The sequence below is a fragment of the Carassius gibelio genome, chromosome B4 (genome assembly GCF_023724105.1).
Source record: "Carassius gibelio isolate Cgi1373 ecotype wild population from Czech Republic chromosome B4, carGib1.2-hapl.c, whole genome shotgun sequence".
Lineage (NCBI taxonomy): Eukaryota > Metazoa > Chordata > Actinopteri > Cypriniformes > Cyprinidae > Carassius > Carassius gibelio.
The window spans coordinates 5,218,446-5,241,053 of record NC_068399.1 but is presented as its reverse complement, the minus strand read 5'-3'; the positions used below and the strand labels follow the sequence as shown (position 1 = coordinate 5,241,053).

Here is a 22,608-nt window from a genome sequence, read left to right as displayed (position 1 = left end):
GCTCCAGACAGAAGAGTTTTAGAAGCAGCCATACTCCCTGACAAACATGGGCGATGACAACACGGCCAACTCATTTATATACAAGAAAAACTGTCTCAACTATCCACTTGCTCATCTTTTGCTTAGATGATGAGGACCCCTTGTTAGGCAGAACATAGCAGACAAACAGCTGTTCAAATTTGCATCATAAGATATAAGCGGGTAGGAGACCGGTCTGAAGCCGGTTTCATATGAAAATGTAAGGGTACTGACTCTCAGGCGATCTGAATTTGAGTACAGTTTATGGAGCTAAATGCTACAGCCCAGCTAAAAAAGCCTAGCGACGCCCGTGCTTCTTGTGTACATTTCGGAGAACCAGGACAAATTTAAATCGATTGCTCAGGCATTTAAAAGGCACCGAAATCTGCTTCCTCTTATTCGGTTCGGTGCATACCGGTTCCATACCCAACCCTACTTTTAAGAAATATATTGTTTGATAAACAAACCCAAAACTGGCTATGTCCTTGCTGGAGTGTGATGTGATTTGTGTCATGTGCAGGTGCGATGGATCGCGTACAAACCAATAGGGTGTCGGAATGGTATATGTTTATACTTCTCATCCAACCACAATCAAATTCACTCCATCCGGATGGCGCGATTTATCTGGATAGGTTTTTTTTTTTTATTATGACAAGCCGGAATGAAAACAAGCCGAAATTAAATAGCAGTTAACAAACCTATTTTTAAAATGTTAGGAGTAGAAAGTACAGATACTTGCACGGAAATGTAAGGAGTAGAAGTAAAAAGTCTCAAGTAAAGTATAGATACCGCAAATTTCTACTTAAGTAATGTAACAAAGTATTTGTACTTTGTTACTTGACACCTCTGAGTGCTAGTGTGGTAAGACAATTCTTTTCTTTTTGTCCAGCAGAAGAGATTCCATGACAGAATACAATGTCAGTTTTACCTCAGCTTCTGGAGACACTGGAGGATCTAGAAAGTAAAAAACTGAAAAAGTTCAAATGGCACTTAAAGCATGATGGTCTTGCTTCAACTGCTGATGTGGAAAAATCAGATGTCTTTGACACAGTGGATCATATGGTTGCCCGTTGTGGACCAGAGGGAGCTATGGAGATCACATTGAATGTCCTTAGAAAGATGAATGAAAATCATCTTGCTGAACACTTAGAGAACAAACTCAAAGGTAATCACATCTGCAAACCTAAGCTAGCATTACAGAAATTGCAATGCAAAACAGTCAGAACAACCTCTAGATTAGTTAATGCGGGATTTGAGCACGTACCAAACCTCTGAATAATCAGTTTGATTGCCACTCCACTCATAGAATGTTTGTTTTTACAAGAGCTGTTTATGAACACACACAAAAGCATTTTACAGATACTGTACATTCTTTGTTTTAATTTTCTTTCTCCTTGCAGATCAACAAAAATGCCCAAAGACCACAAAGAGACACCATGAAAAACAAGGTAACAAATATTAGGATAACAGAAAGAACTTACAGCTGTGCAGTGGTTTTGTATTACACAAAGTGAACAAAGAAAAACAACGACAAAACCAAAAGAACAAAGTAAATCAGAATCAGAAAGTCTTGTTTTAGCAAAATAAGCTTTCAGTACACAGAGACAACAACAACGTACAGACAAAAAAAGTTAAATATAAAGACTAGTATTGTTAAAAAAATTAAAAATACATTTTATTAACAGTTCTGCTATAGATGATAATGGAATAGAATAGAGTGATAACAGGGTTGTACTAAGATGGAGGTTGTAACAAATAAATATAAGGATATTGCACATTTTTATTGCATAGGTGGGGAACATTTCCCTGTTCATGAGGTAGATTGCCTGGGGGAAGAAACGTTTCTTGTGCCTAGCTGTCCTGATATTTGCTGCTCTGAAGCGCCGGCCAGATAGCAAAAGTTCAAAAAGTGGATAACTTGGATGTGACTGAACCAGAATGATTTTCTGTGCCCTTTTCCTCACTCTGGATGTATACAGTTCTTGAAGGGTGGGCAGGGGAGCACCAATAATCCTTTCAGCAGTCCGAACCATTCTGTGTTTTCTGATGTCTGATTTTGTAGCTGAACCAAACCAGACAGTTATTGAAGTGCACAGTACAGACTCAGTGACGGCTGAGTAGAACTGTTTTAGCAGCTCCTGTGGCAGGTTAAACTTTCTCAGCTGGCGAAGGTAGTACAACCTCTGCTGGGCCTTTTTCACAGTGGAGTCAAAGTGAATGTCCCACTTCAGGTCCTGAGAGATGGTGGATCCCAGGAATCTGAATGACTTCACTGCAGTCACAGTGATGTTCATGATGGTGAGTGGGGAGAGTGCAGGGGTTTTTCTCCTAAAGTCCACTATCATCTCCACTGTTTTGAGCGTGTTTAGCTCCAGGTTGTTTAGACTGCACCAGACAGCTAGTTGCTCAACCTCTTGTCTGTAAGCAGACTCATCACAGTCCTGGATGAGGCCGATGACTGTAGTGTCGTCTGCAAACTTCAGGAGCTTGACAGAAGGGTCTTTAGAGGTGCAGTCGTTGGTGTACAGCGAGAAGAGCAGTGGGGAGAGAACACATCCCTGAGGGGCACCAGTGTTGGAGGAGCAGCTGTTGGACATGAATTTCCCCAGTCTCACTAACTGTTGCCTGATTCACCTCAGTACAGGGGGATGGTGTCATGTAGTTTGTGATGGCTCTCAGATCTTTCCACACTGAAGTTGAGTCACTGAAAGTGAACTGATCTTCCTACTTTTTAGTGTAAGTTCTTTTAACCACAAACGAGGCTCTTTTAAAACAACTATAAATGGTTAAACTCAGCTAAACATCTATTTAAAAATTATTTGTTTTGGGTCTGTGTTTGGTGAAGATTAAACTGTAACCAGCAGCACCTCAAATCTTACAAGCTTTTTAATTCAGGATTTACAAAATGCTTATTCATGAGAAATGGGACAGTTCCCACTTTATTTGGATCATTTTAAAAATGTAAACTGTAGTCTTAAATATTAAGATACACAGGGATGTACAAGAGGAAATATGCATATGTGCATTATACTGTAGTCTTAAATATTAAGATTCACAGGAATGTACAAGAGGCAAATGTGCAAACAGGTTGACACTGTCAGTATGTCAATTTGAGGTAGTGAATGATGAAAATATCTTACTGATAAAGTAAAAAAAAGTGGAGACTTGAAGATGTTAAGAGGCTGGTTTTGAGTTTAGGTCCCTTATGGCCTGGGGGAAAAAACTCGGTCTCTCGGTTTTTGCCATCAGGCTGCGGAAGCGCTTACCAGATGGCAGCAAAGTGAAAAGATTGTTACTGTGGTGGGTGAAGGTAGATGTCCCGGAGATGCGCTCAGTTAAGCGCACAATTCTCTGCAGGGCTTTGCATATGTTCATGTAAAAAAGTTAGGACACTCAGGATATAGAAAATCAGGATCAGGATATAAAAAAATAATTTGGTTCTTTGTTTTTACAAAGTTGCATCTGAGCAAACCATAAGACTTGAGATAAGTTGAGATGGCCATAATGCACATAAAACCAAACACAGAATATTGGCACAAGCATCTCATCCCAAAAGTCACACATGCTGGTGGAAGCCTGATGATTTTGGACTTGTTTTGTAGCCACAGCCCCTGAGGCCCATTGAGTCGACCATGTATTCTAGAGTCAAATGTATGGTCATCCATCTGACAGCTAAAGCCTGGCCAAAACTGGGTCATGCATCTGGACAAGGATCCCAAGCACAGCAGCAAATCTACCACAGAATGGCTGAAAAAAAAAGCTGAATGCTGTGGTGAAAGCTGTGTATAAACAAGTGCCCACAAACCTTAATAAACGTGAGCAATGTTGTAAAGAAGAGCGGGCCAATATTCCTCCAGAACAATCTGATAAAGTTGTACTGAAAATTATTACTTCAAGTTATTGCTGCTAAAAGTATATCTACAAACAGTTGAATCATAGGGTGTTTTTAGTTTTTTAACCATGGCTTTTTTATCTTGCCATTTATTTTTGTAAAAAAAGAAAAGAAAAACATAATAAATAATAAAAAAAATAAGTAATGGCAGTGTGATATATCGTGTTTTTCATCTATCATGTGAGGTTTTATCTTCTGTATTTCAAATCCTGAGACATTCAATGTATTTCCCTTATTTAACTTAATTTTTGTTTATAATATTCTATTAAAAAGAATCCTACTGTTTAAGTCCATAAAATATTTCAGATCTATTCATATTAAAATCTAATTAGTGTAATATTAATATATTATCTGAACCACAGCTATTCACTTTCTTTGTCGAAATTAGTTTTAAAATGATACTGTCTATTAATCAATCAACAATCTTAAAAAATTTGTAAGCATATTGAAATAAGACATTTCGATATTAACTTAGTAAGTTTCCTGTTGTTTATCATGCAAATAGTCACCCTTGTACATGTTACAATCAGCAACTTTGATCTTTGAGTGATTTTTTTTTTTTATCTGACTTGATCTCTGATAAATTAAATCTCCTTTACGTTCTATTTCAGTTGACAAAGCCCCAGGACAGATTAACAGCAGCACTGAGACCGGAGTCAGTGTTGATGTAAAAGCTGAAACATGTGCAACTGTAAATGCTCATTTATTGACTGGAAACACATTCACAGGACAAGTAAACTTTTACAACTCAACTGCTACAGGAAACGGTACATGTACCTTATTAAGACACACTTGTTTTATTAAGGACTGGTAATGTGATTTTAATCAGACACTAACTTTACTATCATTTTCACTTAATTTGTATCTATATATTCTGTTTCTATTTCCCTCATATGCATCGTTTCTAACTGCTCACGGATTAACTGAAATGCTCAGAGACAGCCGAAAAGCAAAGAGAAGAACAAGGTAAACCAATATTAACAACAATAAGACTGAGGTAATACAACACCGTTTTACAGCTATAAAATAATATATACTTACATCCAAGATTATGGAAGTGTATGGAAGTATATTAATCACAGATGTCCAAACCAAAGATGAACCAAAAATGCATGTTGAACTGCACTAATTGAAAAGGCGGTAGGCAATCAGCGGGTCTTGATGCTGACAAAGCAAAAGATAGAGAGAGTAATTCATTCAGAAAAACCCGATTTGCAGAAATGAAGACAGTGCAAAGTATTTGTTTCGATTATCAGTGCGAGTATGTATACAGAAAAAGCTGATTAAGACACAAAAGCTGCTTTTCTGAGGAGTCGAGATAATGTCTTAAATCTATCAGAGGCAGTTCACAGTTGCGGCTACAGGGACACACATCTCCATTTCCTCCATCAGGAATGAGGGTTAACATACGTAACCGAGAAGGTCCTTTCTGGGGGAAGACACTCAGTTCACACTCAGGAAACAATACTGCGAAGAATACAAATATTGGACCATCACCAAGGAGTCACAACATATGGAGCGCTGACCCAGTACAGGGGCATACATGAGGGTTGCACACAAGCAATGGGTCTGGTGATTAGTTCATCCACCAAACTCTTTCACAGAAGTGCTTAAATAATGGAAAAGTCATCCAATGCTCAAAAAGGGAACTTTAACATTAGGACTGCCAGGGGTCGTTGTATACCTTAAATCGCCAGAGGATAACATTTACCCACACACATGACTACTGGTTTGATATTGGTAAAAAACTTATTATGTCACTGTATTATGCCACTGTCTAGAGTCTTAAAATTATTATTTTTTTATTAATCAACTATGTTTTTGTCCTGTTCAAGGGTATTTTAAGCAGGTTACTCTAATTACTTTTCTTAATGCTGAATATTGGCTTAACCAGCCTGCCGTGACAATGAGAATACATATTTGGGCGGTGTAATATTATAATAAAATGTCATTCATGACATATTAAGATAACCCATGTTATTTAAATTAGCCTAAAATACCCTAAATAGACAATAATGAACAATAGCCTAATTCACTGCACTGCATAAGATGCATGATTCATAACAAATTCAAGCCCACAGTTTCACCTAATTATTTATAAACTTGTTTAGTTATATCATGTATCGTTGATTTGAATAAGAAAACTACAACAATTAATTATTTAATTACAATACCGTTATTTGTTTTATTTGCGAAATAAATGAACATCCCAGCAACAAGCCGACCCCTGTCTTCTTCCTTCCTACTAAGACTGTGCTGAACCTTGTCACACTGGTGCCGAAAACCGGGAAGGAAGAAGACAGGGGGCGGCTTGTTGCTGGGACACTCGTTTATTTCGCAAATAAAACAAATAACGGTGCCCTCTTGGCATAAGCAGTATAATCCTGCACAATCACAGTCAATAACTCAGAATTCACTTTGTGAATGAAAGGTCCACTGTTAGTGAAATTATGCTTACTTGGGGAAATGAGTATTTGTGAAGACGTCTGGGCCAGCTGTTTATCAGTGCATTGATGCCGGGCAGAGCCTTAATCAGGGAGTACCACAGAGCAGATTCCAGGGAGGAAAACAGATTTATCTGTACCTGGCCAGATCGCCAAATCAGCTGGACCTTCTGGGGATGGAGACTCTACTCTTCGATGAGTGTAACCTGTTGTAAAACAAATCTGCTGCATAGTTAAGGACACCTGGAATACGAATGGCCTGCAGAGATTTTAGCCTCTGCTGACTCCAAAGATGTGACATGACAGGAACAAATACAAGCTACCGTCACTGTGTTGTCCATACAGACTAACATGAGCTTTGCTTGAACCCAAGTATGACCCTCAGGGCAAAAACCTCTGTAAAATGTCCAATTGATATGCCAATGCAGCCGAGAGCATGTCCAGGTCCCTGAGATTGCATACCTTATGTCTGTGGCACATGGCACCCCAGCCTATCTTAGAGGCATTTGTTATTACAACAACACACCTGGAGACCTATGCCAGGGATACCCCGGCCACTAGCAATATAGAGAGTATCATGGCATGGACTTGGTTGTGCACCCCATGCTTAAGCTGTTTCATGTGCATCAACAAGTGGAAAAAAGATAATGAAATAACTGACTGAATTTTTTTATAATATAACTTTACATCATATTTAAAGGATTAGTTCAACCTAAAATTAAAATTCTGTCATCATTTACTCACCCTCTTCAAACCCATAAGAACAAGATCGATTTTATAGTTCTGTCATGACAACTCTCAGAGGGTAATGTACATGACAATGTTAATGTATTTAGTCTTGGGGGAATAGATCTGCTACGCTGCTGCTGCTGCAGTACACACACAACATGCTGCTGTGAGCATGTAAGAAATATTGCTGCGGCAAATATAACATACATGAAATACATGAACCACCTCGTAGAAGACCTATACAGGTGGTGCTGGGGAAGGTGGAGGGTTTCTTAAGAAAGATGCAACTGCTAAGGCAAACACTAGTCACATATTTGAAAACCAATCAGCTGTTCCATGTGATGATGTCATTAGGTCAGACTGAGTTAGACCTATCGGACTGTGCTATCTAGAGTTTCACGCCAGAATTCTGTATTTATCTTTGTATATTTACTTATATTATTATTATTATTATTATAACCATTATTATTATTGTATTATTTGATATCTGACATATTTACTTACTCTTTGTTTGTTGTTTTTTAAAGGCTCAGTTACAGAGGACAGTAAAGCTGCTCTTCATGATTACACAGAGAAATTGAAAAACAAATTAAAACAGGACTGTGAGAGGATATTGGTTGGTAATTCACAGACCGGCCATCAGAAATACCTGAATGATATTTACACTGATCTATACGTGGTGCAGAATGAGACTGGTGGAAGAGTGAATGACCATGAGGTGAGACAGATCGAACTGAATCTCAAACAGTCTAATTGCACGGATACACCAATCGAGTGCAGTAACATTTTCAAAGTCAATATGGGTAGAAGAAACAGAAAGGTGCTGACGATGGGGATCGCAGGGGTGGGAAAAACAGTCTCTGTTAATAAATTCATCCTTGACTGGGCTGAAGGAAAAGAAAATCAGGACATATCCTTAATTTTTCCTCTGCCGTTCCGTGAACTAAATCTGATCACACAGAAATTGAGTCTAATGGAGCTGCTTCACAAATTCTGCTTCAGCAGTTCTGAACCACTTCCCTCTCTTCCTGAAGGTGATGGTGAGGTCATGTTCATCTTTGATGGGCTAGATGAATGTCGCTTCCCTTTGAGCTTTAAAAAAAATGACAGCATTACAAGTGTCCATGAAAAAACAACATTGAGTAATATGATTACAAGCCTGATCAAAACACATCTGGTTCCCTCTGCTCTCATCTGGATTACATCCAGACCAGCAGCAGCCAGTTTGATACCCCGAGACTATATTAATCAGGTGACAGAGGTGCGAGGATTCAATGATGAGCAAAAGGAGAAATACTTTAATAAAAACAGCAATCCTGAGGTTGCTGGAATCATCATCCGTCACATCAGGAAAATCAGGAGCCTGTACATCATGTGCCACATCCCAGTCTTCTGCTGGATTTCTCTCAATGTTCTTCAGCCTCTACTGGAACAAAAGGGTAATGACAAAATGCCCACAACTCTCACAGGGATGTACATAAATTTCTTAATTTCTCAGCAGCTAAAGATGGTAGAAAAATACTGTGATGACCCTGAACCCAAAGTCAATGTAATGTCTTTTGATAAGATTATTATGAAGCTTGGGGAGTTGGCGTTTAAACAACTAGAGAAAGGACATCTGATTTTCTACAAAGAAGATCTTGAGGAGTGTGGATTAGATGTCAGTGACGGGTCTGTGTTTTCTGGGTTATGCACTCAGATTTTTCACAAGGCTGTTTCAACAAGAAATGTTTACAGCTTTGTTCATCTCAGCATCCAAGAGTTCCTTGCTGGTCTCTATGTGTTTTTGATTTATAAAGATGAGAAAGCAAACCCATTTCTTCAATCCTGGAAAGAAGAAGTTGCATGGAAATTATCCAAAAAGCCACTGTTTCACCTTCACAAGGCTGCGATAAACAAGGCCTTACAAAGTGAAAATGGACACCTTGACCTTTTCCTCCGGTTCCTCTTGGGGCTTTCACTGGAGTCCAATCAGAGTGACCTGAAGGAACTATTACCAAAACTGAAGCTGAAAGCAGAGAAAATTAAATACACTTCTGAATATATCAGAAAAAAAATAGAGAAGGTGAACTCAGTAGAGAGGACCATCAATCTTTTCTACTGTCTAAGTGAACTGAAAGATGACTATGTAGAGGAAATCCAGAAGAATTTCAGAACAGGAAATCTTTCTGTTGAGAATCTGTCCTCTTCTCAGTGGTCAGCTCTGGTGTTTGTGCTCCTGATATCAGAAGAAATACAAGAAATATTTGAGCTGCAGAAATATGGAAGTTCTGATGAAGCACTGATGAGACTGCTGCCAGTCATCAAAAACACCAAAAGAGCACTGTGAGAGTCTTCTTTTCATTCATTTATATAAACTGTAATTGGGTTTTATTTAACATATGGGAAGACTTTTTAGAAAAATTAAAAAATATAAATACTGTATATCATTTGTGTGTAATGATATTAAATGGCAATAAATCTAATGCTTTACTTATGGCCTTTATGAATAGTGCAGTGTATCGTCTCACGAATAATTGTAACTACAGTTTTAACATATTGTAATACTTTACAGCTTTAGAAAGTATAATGCATTAAAACACATGACCAAAAAAACAAAAAACAAACACAGAATCTGCCAAAATTGTAATGCATTTTAATTTTGGTAACAATTATTTATAAATAATTATATAATAAGTTACAATGCACATTATGAATATTTTATTATACATTAGGGCTTCAAGTAATTTTTGTCAAGTTTAATAATAACACAATAGATCTGGGCTAGTATGTATAAAACTGTTTAGAAATGCTTTTACAAATAGTCTTAAGCTTTGATTTAAGCGTCTTAGTTTCAAGTAGGACTATTTGATTATTTGTTCTTCCCACAGGCTACGTAACTGCAATCTCACTAGTCAGTCCTGTGAAAGTTTGTCTTCATCTCTGCAATCATCAAACTCAGCTCTGAGAGACCTGGACCTGAGTTGTAATGAGCTGCAGGATTCTGGAGTGGAACTTCTCTCTGAAGGACTGAAGAGTCCAAACTGTCAGCTAGAGATACTCAGGTTTGAGTTTGAAATATTTTTATTGTTTAGATTTTTCCTGTTAATTATTAAACATCACACTGCTATGATGTATTATGTATTTTTTAGATTGCCAATCTGTAGCCTCACAGCTCAGTGCTGTAAAAGTTTGTCATCAGCTCTAATGTCATCCGTCCTGGGAGAGCTGGATCTGAGTAACAATGACCTGCAGGATTCTGGAGTGAAGCTTCTCTCTGATGGACTGAAGAGCTTACAATGTCAGCTAAAGATACTGAGGTAAATGCTACCTAAATAAAATGACAATTCAATTTCTTTATCAAAATGTTCTCAATACAATGCCAGAACAGGAGACAAAATGTTTTTATTTATACAGATGGTCCTTTATTTATTTATTTTTTTACCTGAGAAGTATGGCCCTATGATGAAAACATTATATGACTTTACTGTTATCAAATTCCAAAGATTATATAAGCATACAGTCTGAAGAGTTTCAAAAAGAAAGGTTTGAGAGTGTTTCAGAGTTAAGTGCAGCACTACATGAGCATGTCTTACAGTGGCTTGGTTTACAGTTTCCACTAAAACAAAGGCTCTGTGGTTTAAGGTTTTTAATTGTTATTACTGCAATGTTAGTCTGTAAAATAAAATGAAAATCGTTATTAAATACAGGATTTTAATTATTGTGGAAACATAAAATATTAATGTTCCCTTTTCAAGTAAAAAAACCACATATACAAACACATATAAAAACATTCACTGACCATAAACAGCAACAGAATGATCCTATATATAATTACTACAAGTAATTTTGTGAAAATTTAGGAGTAGTCAAGAGGACTTACCATACCATTACCATAAATGCAATAGATATTTGGATTTATAGATTTTAAACTGTGATGACATTACATAAAGCAGGCATGTGATCAGCTAGAGACAAAAATGCGTAATGCCTCTTGCAGTTCAAAACATGATGCAATGTATGACATAGCGAAAGATTTTAAACTGAAAGATGTGTGACGTGTAGTACATGCAGAGATGTATAAAGTACAAGAGACCCATACTTGAGTAAAAGTACAAGTGCTCTATCAAAAAAGTGACTTGAGTAGAAGTTGAAGTGCTCTTTAAGCACCACACTTAAGTAGAAGTACTAAAGTATTCAAAAAAATTTTGTACTTAAGTATTGCAAGTAGTCTATTTTAAAATTTACTACTTAAGTACTGAAAGTAAAAGTAGAAGTATTGTGTTATGTAGATATTAAAGAAAGTAATAAAAAGTTTGAACATATTGTTTTTACTATTTCAAATGATTAACCTAAAGGACAATCACAATTCCTTTGACTGTAACTTGTAAACAAAAAACGGTTACTAGGGTTAGTTAGCCCAATTTGCAAAATGATGTCATTAATAACTTACCCTCATGTTGTTTCAAACCCATAAGACATCAGAGGGTCAATTAGAATTTTTTGAAGCATCGAAAATACATTTTGGTCCAAAAATAGCAAAAACTACCACTTTATTCAGCATTGTCTTCTCTTCCGTGTCTGTTGTAAGACAGTTAAAAACAAAGAAGTTTGTGATATCTGGTTCGCAAACTAATCATTCGATGTAACCGGATCTTTTTGAAACAGTCCACCAAATCGAACTGAATCGTTTTAAACAGTTCGCGTCTCCAATACGCATTAATCCACAGATGAATTAACCCTCTGAAGTCCATTAACGCATATATGCGTTTTGAGTCATTTTCTCCGGATAACCCCGAAAAGAACTTAAATTACACTCTGTTTTAATCGTACAGATAAGAGCAATACATCAATCGAATCTGTAAAGGGTCTACTTTTTTTTGGATACAGACATAATAACAAAACACCTTTGTGCACTTATAAAATAAAGATAACAAACAAGGTATGCTGTCTGCAGTGTTTGTCTCCGCTGATCGTCATGTACAAACATGTCATTAAAATGAACTGTAACTCCGTGAATACTCAACGAAGAGATATGAGAGAGATATCTATAGAAAGCCTGAAATGTCTACTTTTAAACTAAACAGGTGCTGCCGAAAACAAATATTCTGAGATAAAGTAATCCATATGAAAACAACGTGATGTCTATTTTTCATATCTCCGCTCATTATATCTAATGTGACCACGCCCCCGCGCTTAACGCGCTATTCAGATTCAAACTGAAGCGCGCGGCTTGAATACGCCCACACAGAAGAAAAAGCAGCGAGACTGTTCTTCAAGTTTTTATTTTATTTTACTGTTTGCTTCGCGATGAGAGGAATAAGACATAAATCACTCCAAAAAGATGTGATGTGGTTGAGGATTTGAGAAATGGATTTCCTCAGAAAAAAGAATGAAGCACTTTATTCAGCAGAGATCATAAACATGAGTAAGTCTCTTTTTATTTATTTGTACTAGTTTTCACATAACGTGTAAACATTTTACTAGTTAGACTTTTTCCAAATACTTTTTCCAAACTATAATTCCTGACTAAATGTATAATCAAGTGAAACATAATGAAGTTTCACTAACAGTATACAATACTATACCATTCAAAAGCTTGATGTAAATAATATAAATGTGACAAATAGAGATAACTCTAACAAATGTAAAAACAATGCAGTTCTTTCAATTTATTCCCCCTAAAAAAACGGAAAAATATTCTCAGCTCTTTTCAACATTAATAATAATAATAATGATTATGATTATGATAAATGTTTATTTATTTTTGTTTTGTTTTTTGGTCGAAAATAATATTGTTAAAAGGATTTCTGAAGGATTGTGTGACTGGAGTAAGGATGCCTAAAAATTTGTTTGAAAGTCAGCTTTGATTGTCCCTAATAAACTGTTTAACTGCTCCCCCAAGTGGATATTAAATTATGTTGTGGGATAATTAAATATATTCTTAATGAACTACAAACATAAAATTATATACTTTTTATTTTGTTCTCACATTCTTTCTTGTAAGTCCTCCCTCAGAGTGGCACAGTTGAATGAGAGGCTCATTATGCAGCTCATTATGCAGGCCTTTGTCTTCTCAGGTGTAAATCACAATGATATTCATGATAGTTGACGCCTACTCGCACATGACTTTTACCAACAAAAAGTGTCTTAGAAAATTTAAATCAATATATTGTTTTCTGTGAATGAGTAAACAAGATGATTTTCACATAATTTAGAAAGAAAAATTCTAGGCTACAAGCTCCAGTTCTCAACAATCCCGGGAACCAATGTTATGTATGTGTTTTATGGCCTTATTCAAGTGATTTAACATTTTTAGTTTTTCACTAACCATGCATAACATTTTTTTTCTCAAAAATACAATCATGTACATGCATGCATTTTACATATTATTATAGCCCAGTTTGTGCTGATTACAGTGATATTAGACTTTACCAATTTAGATATTTATAAGAAACTGAAAAAAGCACAAATATCAGGGCATGACAAAACTTCCCCAGGCCCCAAAAATACCCTTAGACTCCAGAGGGTTAAGCTGTTAAATTGTTTAATGTGTCTGACACTCCCTCTGAGTTAAAACAAACCAATATCCCGGAGTAATTCATTGACTCAAACAGTACACTGACTGAACTGCTGTGAAGAGAGAACTGAAGATGAACACCGAGCCGAGCCAGATAATGACTCGTTCATGAGTCAAGAACCGTTTCTGTCAAACGTGTCCGATTCGTGAACCGAGGAGCTGATGATACTGCGCATGTGTGATTTAGCGTGAAGCAAACCGACACACAGAACGTCTGAACCGAACTGATTCTTTTGGTGATTGATTCTGAACTGATTCTGTGTTAATGTTATGAGCCCAGGTGCAGTCAACGCAAATGACGCCATTCAATCGGTGAACTGTTTTCTTCAACTGGTTTATTGAATTGAACTGTCAGAAAGAACTAACGTTACTGGTCATCCGAGAACCGATGCAACCTGTTCTTGACTCGTGAACGAGTCATTATCTGGCTCGGCTCGGTGTTCATTTCTCTCTTCACAGCAGTTCAGTCAACACGCGCAGTCTTCTTAATCGCTTGTTTCGCTCAATGATGTTCCAGCTTCATCAAACCTGCCATCTACAGTTCTGGCAGTGGTTATGGAATGGAATGATACGTAACCTTATTATAATTGTAACGAGTAACCATGCAGCACATAGAAAAAATATCGGAGTAAAAGTATTAAACTCAGCGAAAATATGTACCGAAGTAAAAGTGGAAGTAGGAGAAAAAAATAATACTCTAGTAAAGTACAGATACCGCCTTTTAGTACTTAAGTACAGTAGTGAAGTAGTTCTACTTCGTTACTATACATCTCTGAGTACAGGTGCATCTAAATAAATAAGAATGTCGTGGAAAAGTAAATTTATTTCAATAATTCAACTTAAATTGTAAAACTTGTGTTTAAATAAATTCAGCACACACAGAATTAAGTAATTGAAGTCTTTGGTACTTTTGTGATGATTTTGGCTCACATTTAACAAAAACTCACAAATTCACTATCTCGACAAATTAGAAAACTTCATAAGACCAATAAAAAACATTTTTAGTGAATTGCTGGCCTTCTGAAAAGTGTTCATTTACTGTACATGTACTCAATATGGGAGGTGATCAGTTTGTGGCACTGCTGAGGTGGTATGGAAGCCTAGGTTTCTTTGACAGTGGCCTTCAGCTCATCTGCAGTTTTTGCTCTCTTGTTTCTCATTTTCCTCTTGACTATACCCCATAGATTCTCTATAGGGTTCAGGTCTGGTGAGTTTGCTGGCCAGTCCATCACACCAACACCATGATCATTTAACTAACTTTTGGAGCTTTTGGCAGTGTGGACAGGTGTCAAATCCTGCTGGAAAATGCAATCAGCATCTTCAAAAAGCTGGTCAGCAGAAGGAAGCATGAAGTGCTCCAAAATTTTTTGGTAAATGGGTGCAGTGAATTTGGATTTAAAAAAACACAATGGACCAACCCCAGCAGATGACATTGCACCCCAAATCATCACAGACTGTGGAAACTTAACACTGGACTTTAAGCAACGTGGGCTATGAGCTTCTCCACTCTACCTCCAGAAACCAAAACTTGCTCCAATCTGAAAAGAGGACTTTGGACAACAATGCAGTGCTTATTCTCCTTAGCCCACATAAGACAACACTGATGTTGTCTGTGGTTCAGCAAATTCCTTGACACGTCTGTGTGTGAAGGCTCTTGATGCCTTGACCCCAGCCTCAATCCATTCCTTGAAAATATAACTCAAATTCTTGAATCAATTTTGTTTGGCAATCCTCATAAGGATGTGATTCTCGGTTGATTGTGTATCTTTTTCTTCACTCTTTTTCTTTCCACTCAACTTTCTGTTAACATGGTTAGATACAGCACTCTGTGAACAGCAAGCTTCTCTGGCAATGAATGTTTGTGGCTTACCCTCCTTCTGAAGGGTGTCAATGATTATCTTCTGGACAACTGTCAGATCAACAGTCTACCCCATGGTTGTGTAGTCTAGTGAACCAAACTGAGAGACCATTTTGAAGGCTCAGAAAACCTTTGCAGGTTTTTGAGTCGATTAGCTGATTAGCATCTCACCATATTTTAATTTGTTGAGATGGTGAATTGGTGGGTTTTTGTTAAATGTGAGCCAAAATCATCACAATTAAAAGAACCAAAGACTTAAACTACTTCAGCCTGTGTGCACAGTTGCAATCAAAATTACTCAACCCCTCAGAGACTGCAGTACTTTACAAATACAATCTTTTCTGAAGATCAAGGATAAAATAAAAATTGCATCTATAACAGTTCACTGGCATATTAAAAGTGATATTGTCAAAATATAATGTAATATTTTTGAGTTATAAGATTTTTTAATAATACTGCTATGTCAATTTTCAACCCCTATTCAACATTGCTGTTTTTAAATCACTTATTTGCATGGTGGGGAATGAAACAGTCTCAAAACACGATTAAGCCTTTAGAAACTCTATTAAAAACAGTATTAGCTTGAGTTGTTACACATACAGTTAGCCCATGCATGTGTTGAAGTTAAGTAGCAAAAATGTCAACAGAGATCTCACAAAAGCTAAAGAGAATAAATATTGTATTACTTTAGAAAGACTAAGGCTATATGAAGATTTCTTAGACATTGAACGTTTCTAGAAAACACAGCTCTCAGCCTAATTCCTTAAGTTTAAACTGTGTTTTACCAGAAAACCTTTGAGGGTGTTGAAGAAAAAGCACAATATCATAAAATGTTTAATCAGAGCAACTGAGAAAAACCTGCAATGTACAGCCAAAATCTTGCAAGATGACCCAATGAAAGGAGGGAAACCATTTAAATGCAGCGTGTAAGAAGAACACTAGACAAGTATGGCCTTCATGTTGAGACATCTTGCAGACTACCACTCTTGATCAAGAAGAACAAAAGGCAGACTTGAACTTGATAAAATTTATTTGTGTAGACCTGTGGAGCTCTGGAGGAATGTTTTATGGGGTGATGTGACCAAACTGCAACTTTTTGGACCCATGAATCAGCAGTATATCTGCTGCAAAACAGGCAAAGCTCATAAGCAGAAGAACACCATTTCCATCGTCAAACTTGGAGGTGGATCAGGTTTCTTTACTGTAGCAGGAAGTGGAAATCATGACTGTGTAGTAGAGAGGTGACAAAAGCTTTTAATCACTTACAGACAGTGTTTATTGGTGATTTTAAAGAATAAAAGATTCTGCACAAAGGGGGTTTATTAATTTTGGACATGAATGTTTAGAGCCAGTTTGAATTTTATCATGATTCATCAATGTTCCATTCTCAGAATCACTCAAAAGTGTATTAACAAACTTTCTCTAATACTTTACTGATGCATTTGTTGAATTGATTTCATAAAATGTTGTTAATTAATAAATAATAAATTCTTGAATAATATTTGTGCACAGAAGAGAAACAAATAATCTGTCAGGGGGTGAAGTACTCTCCAAATATGTACTATTTTGAGATTTTTTACATATAATTATGAATAGCTATGCTAGACTTTGATATAGATAATTGACTTGGCTGTCTATCAAGAGCTGGATCTAAAACAAAATGGAAGTGTCCTCTAATGATCACATTTGTTTTCTTGTAGATTTGGAATTGCTTTTAAATACTTTTGTAAAAATTGCTGTGTTGTCAAAATTTGGGCAATATAAGCTATCGTCATGTTGGTTTCAAGTTTACCAAAAAACAGTAAAAGTATAGTGTATAAGGTGCTAAATATGCTTGCCATGATGAACAGGTTGAATACTTTTGAGACTGAGGAAGTAATTAAAAGTTGTATTTTCAGTTGAATTTGGGCTGTGTTGAACTCGTTTACTGGTATAACCTACTGCAAATGAGATGCATAGCCAGACACCAGCTTAGCCATCTTCTGTAGAAAATGTATACAGAATCAAGTTAGGGTCTCATACAATGAAGTTCAGTGTGATGTTGCCTACAGTAGTGACCCTGAGCAGGTTTGGTTGATGGAACAGGAAATTCAGTCTGGCGAATGAGGCCATTGAGCCTCATATTCCTCCTCCAAAAATAAATCAGGTTCTATAGCCAATACTTCATAGTTGTTTTTAAAGGATAGAGTCTTGCATTCCATCATAGATCTATGTTGTTGTTTTTTGAGGAGTTTTTTTTAGGAGACATGTCAGACAGAGGCTGATGTTTTCTAAGTTGAGAATACTGGTGACTTGTTAACTGTTGTAACAATTTACTGACTCTTCATTTCCATCACTATTGTTTATCAGTTAATGCTGTTGTCTCCAGACCTACAGTCATTAAATCACTTTTACAGTATATTTGTAATAATTTTATTTGTTACATATTCTCCTGTTCAGCAGAAAACATTATGAACACACATTTTGCCCATTGTGAATCAGTGCTGACTTAAGCTATAAACTGTTTCTAATGATTCAGTCTGATTTAGTCAACTGGTTAATCCAGTTTATAAAACTAAACTGTTTCAAAAATTTTTTTTTGCTGCATTTGTTTGTAGGTTGTCTGGTTGTATGGTGACAGAGGAAGGCTGTGGTTATGTGTCTTCAGCTCTGACTTCAAACCCCTCATACCTGAGAGAGCTGGATCTGAGCTACAATCACCCAGGAGATTCAGGAGTCAAGCTGCTCTCTGAAAAACTGAAGGATCCAAAATGCTCACTGGACAAACTCAAGTATGTTGAGCAGAAGTCGCACTGTATGTGTGTGTGTGTGTGTGTGTGTTAGGGCTGCACAATGAATCTATTTTTTTAATCGTGATTACAATTATGGATACCACAATTATGTAATTGTTCAAAGCGGCAATTAATCACTCAAAGTCCACTTTTTTTATTCTGTTTGCTTAAGATGCGTTTTTTCTTTCTACATTATCTTTAGATTTTTTTCCCATTATTTTAATTTTGTTTTAGTATAACATTATATTACCATTTCATATTTTTACTTTTTTATAATTCAAAGAAGAATCTAATGCATAGTTGACATTTGAGACTTAATACTAAAGAAAAGCAGTTTTTCATTTAGCATGCTTTCATCTTGTTTATTTTCATATAAATATATGACATGCATCAAACACTGATATAAATATCATTCAATGTAAATTGTGATAATCATAATTAATAATCACATTTACAATTACAAAAGAATAATCAACAATTATGATTTTTGTTATAATCATGCAGCAGTAGCGTGTGTTTGTATGATTTGGTATATGGTTATCATGAGTGCTGATGCCCCAAACACCTCAATTGCTTCCTCCTCTTCCTCATATGCATCATGGATTGCATTTATGCCAGGCATATTGATATGGTGAACCACGGTCCTGTTTCATATCACAGCTTGGTTCGAACTGGACCTATTCTGAGGGCTGTCCAATTCCTCCGTCCATTGAGCCATGCCAATGACATGTCAGTGCTGAGCAAGCTCTATACACACTTACCATACAAACAAGTGAGAACAAATCTCTTCAGTATTTATTGAACTCCAATAAGTAGGCTATCAAGGCTAATTTATTAACTTTAAACATCAGATGAAGTGATTCTTTTCTCATTAAGGTGGTCATATAATGCTTTTTTAAAGATCATTATTTAGTTTATTTGGTGTAACAGAATATGTTGACACTTTAATGTAAAAAAAAAAAAAAACACATTTTCCAAATTATTGTATATTATTGTAGGTCCTCTTGTAGGCCCGCCTCTCTCAAATGTGTAATTTTCTACAAAGCCCTCCTTCTGGCAAGCACAGTGCTCTGATTGACCAACTGACCCAGTGCATTGTGGTTGGCCGAACTTCACAACCACTCATCGGAAATGTATCGCCCCTTTCCATAATCGTGAGCTTCAACTTTCAAATTAAATGTAAAGACAGTTAATAATGTCAATAGTTTTACCATCAATTCAAGCCCATACACAAGCCACCGACGGTTAAGAAAGCTGACTCCACTGTGTGACCCTGTCTCTCTCTCTCTCTCTCACACACACACACACATTGTAATACTGTTCCATTCATAGACAAGTATTTATTTATTAAAATCCAAAAACCAACCTTTTTTGGCTGGGTAGTGTATAACAGTAATACTTTAGAATGATGCCACATTTATGTTTGAATATGCAAAAGATATGATGAGTTACAGTGACCCATATTTAAAATTGCATATTAATCCTTTTTATTTTTTAATAGATTAGATTAGATTCAACTTTATTGTCGTTGCACATATGGGTACAAGGCAATGAAATGCAGTAATGCATGTAACAAAGTAATTTACTGTTACTTTAACAATGTAACTACAACTATTAAGCTGAAATGTGCATTTCTCTGTATAAAAAATTGCTAAATTATTAATTACAAAAACATATAAACAACTCATAATTTCCAATTATCTAAACCAAAAAATGAAAACAATAAATTTTGATTCATAAGCCCATTGTATTATGGAATTTCTGCAGAAAGATCTTAGTCAGCCTTGAAAACAAAATTAATATGATTGATATAATATCTTTACTTTGAGAAATACAATAAATAATACCAATAAAGTAAATAGTGTTCTTTAATAATAAAAATACAAAGCATACAATAACTTTATTCCAAAGTACATATAAAACACCATGAAAATTAAAGTAAAAAAAGATAATAAAATGAGTTAGATGTGCAGATTTAACATTTTTAGCAGCTAAACATAATAATGATTAATTTATTTCACAGAAATATTAAAAACAAGAGAACTCTGTATTCTCTGTCATGCTTGTTCTGTCTTATTGGCTTAAATGCATGTTTCTCTTGTTCAAGGCTTTGCATTCCAGACACTTCTGCATTCCAGACCACACAAAGTACAAAAGATACAAAATCTTTGACTTTGCGGTGTGCTTAACTTATATACATATAAGAATGTTGAAATTATTTTAGGTTCATGTGATGGCAAGGTTTATGGATAGTGTTGTGAAGGGCCATAATGATGTCTTTTAAGATTTTGTCAAACATTCTTATATATGATTTTTAAGGGGTTGTCATAAATACCTGGACCTATATCTTACTATACCCCCTTACGAGGATATTGTGACCCCACAAAGTAGAATTAACAAGTGTTTGTGTGTTACTGATTGCATCAGACGTGCAGAATGAGACACTGTCTGTGTTTTATAGTGTGGATCATGGAGGGGAGTTCAGGATTACAGCAGGACTACACAAATGTACGTCTACACAGACACACACACATAGTTTTAGTGATTTTTAAAAATTATATTATAAATTAGTATTTTCTTTTGTTCAGATGCCTGTAATCTCACACTGGATCCAAACACAGCAAACAATCATATCATTCTGTCAGAAGAGAACAGAAAGATGACGTATGTAGAAGAGAATCAGTCATATCCTGATCATGCAGAGAGATTTGATAGAGTACCTCAGGTCCTGTGTAGAGAGAGTCTGTCTGGACACTGGGAAGCGGACTGGAGTGGAAAAGCTCATTTTTCAGTGGCATATAACAAAATCAGCAGGAAAGGAGGGAATCATGACTGTATGTTTGGACTGTATAGAAACTCATGGAGTCTGATCTGCTTTGATGACAAATTCCTTGCCTCTCACAATAATCATTCAATTAACATCGGTGTCTCTTCACACTCTTGTAGGAGAGTAGGAGTGGAGGTGGATGTGCCAACTGGCACATTGTCCTTCTACAGCATCTCTGACACAAACAAACTCACACACTTACACACATTCAACACCACATTCACTGAGCCTATCTATGCTGGATTTAGGTTGAAGGTTTATAACTCCTCAGTGTCTCTGTGTCAGACTGAAAAGCCTGTGAACAGCAACAGAGACAACACACACACACTTGATTAATATAAATACTCTCACTTTATATATTGTAGTGCTAGTAGTAGTACAGGCCTAACAAGCAGATGCAGAGTAATTCACCAAGGCTCTTAGACACAAGCAAGACATGCCGATACTGTGGTAATATGCTTTGCTAAAGTATGCCTTGAAGGCAAAAACAGATCTACAGTTGGGGAAAGTGATGATGACATTTACGTGGTTGAATATATTCATATACTAGGGCTGGTCGATTGTCCAAGCCACCTAAAAGGCTGGATTTGTAATAATAATAATAATTATTATCTGCCTAATGTTCATATAGTACTTTTTTATTTACTGTAAAAAGGGGATTCCTTTTCTTCATATTTGTAAAGGGGGGTGTTACAGGGTGTAATAGATCATGCAATCGACAGTCGATTGCTCATGCCTTGTTGTTGTATGGCTGCTCTGTTGTGAATACAATGACTGAGTTACAATTTCATGTCTGCCTTTTATTTTATGCTTATCCAGACACATAAACACTGAGCATTAGATGGCCCTCCGTTCGAGAAATGCATGTGTTCACCAATTTAAGAGAGCAAAGAGAGAAAAACAGTAGGGAGTTAAAGGTACGTTCACATCACCTTGTTATTCGTGAAATTTCAAGATGTAAAAAACATTCACGTCCTCCTACAGCTCATTATTAAAGATGCAAAGATCAGCATTTTTGGGGCCGATCACAGATTACCAATCACCAAGATTATGATCTGCCGATTGTCGATCACTGCCGATCACAGAATGGCAGGGGAATGGGAATCTTTTATCTATAATCTAGCAGAGTTTGCACCATTTGTAGAAATTAAACTAACCCTAAATTAACTGTATTGAGACAAAACTATGGCAAGCGTTTTTTCTGTTATTATCATGAACGTCTGATGTAGCTGAGGAACCAACTACATCAGATTGAAAAAAATAAAATAATGTAAGCTACTGTATGCCAATGCCATCCTTCTTAAATAACAAAGCAGAGAAACAAGGAGGCCAAGCAGATAAATGTAGTGTTTTTTTGTCTGCCATGTATCTGAGGAATCACACAGGGTCTCTGGGTTTTGTTTCCAGAAGATAGACTTTATTTCAGAGAGAAACAAAGCCGAGATATTCTCTGCAAGAAGATCTCCCGAATGCTAGGTGGCATCTCATTATATACCCTATACAGGGCGTT

At 36.3% G+C, this 22,608-nt stretch overlaps 1 protein-coding gene across 1 annotated transcript; it reads left to right on the top strand.

The window, feature by feature from the left end:
- Positions 1-933: 933 nt before the first annotated feature.
- Positions 934-21,730, top strand: LOC127955918 (NACHT, LRR and PYD domains-containing protein 3-like). Its single transcript, XM_052553553.1, has 7 exons — positions 934-1,183; positions 7,611-9,408; positions 9,954-10,127; positions 10,215-10,382; positions 18,098-18,271; positions 20,733-20,779; positions 20,860-21,730. Exons 1-7 carry the CDS (start codon positions 934-936, stop codon positions 21,432-21,434), a joined length of 3,186 nt encoding a protein of 1,061 aa, XP_052409513.1. The 3' UTR covers positions 21,435-21,730.
- The last annotated feature ends 878 nt before the right edge of the window (positions 21,731-22,608 follow it).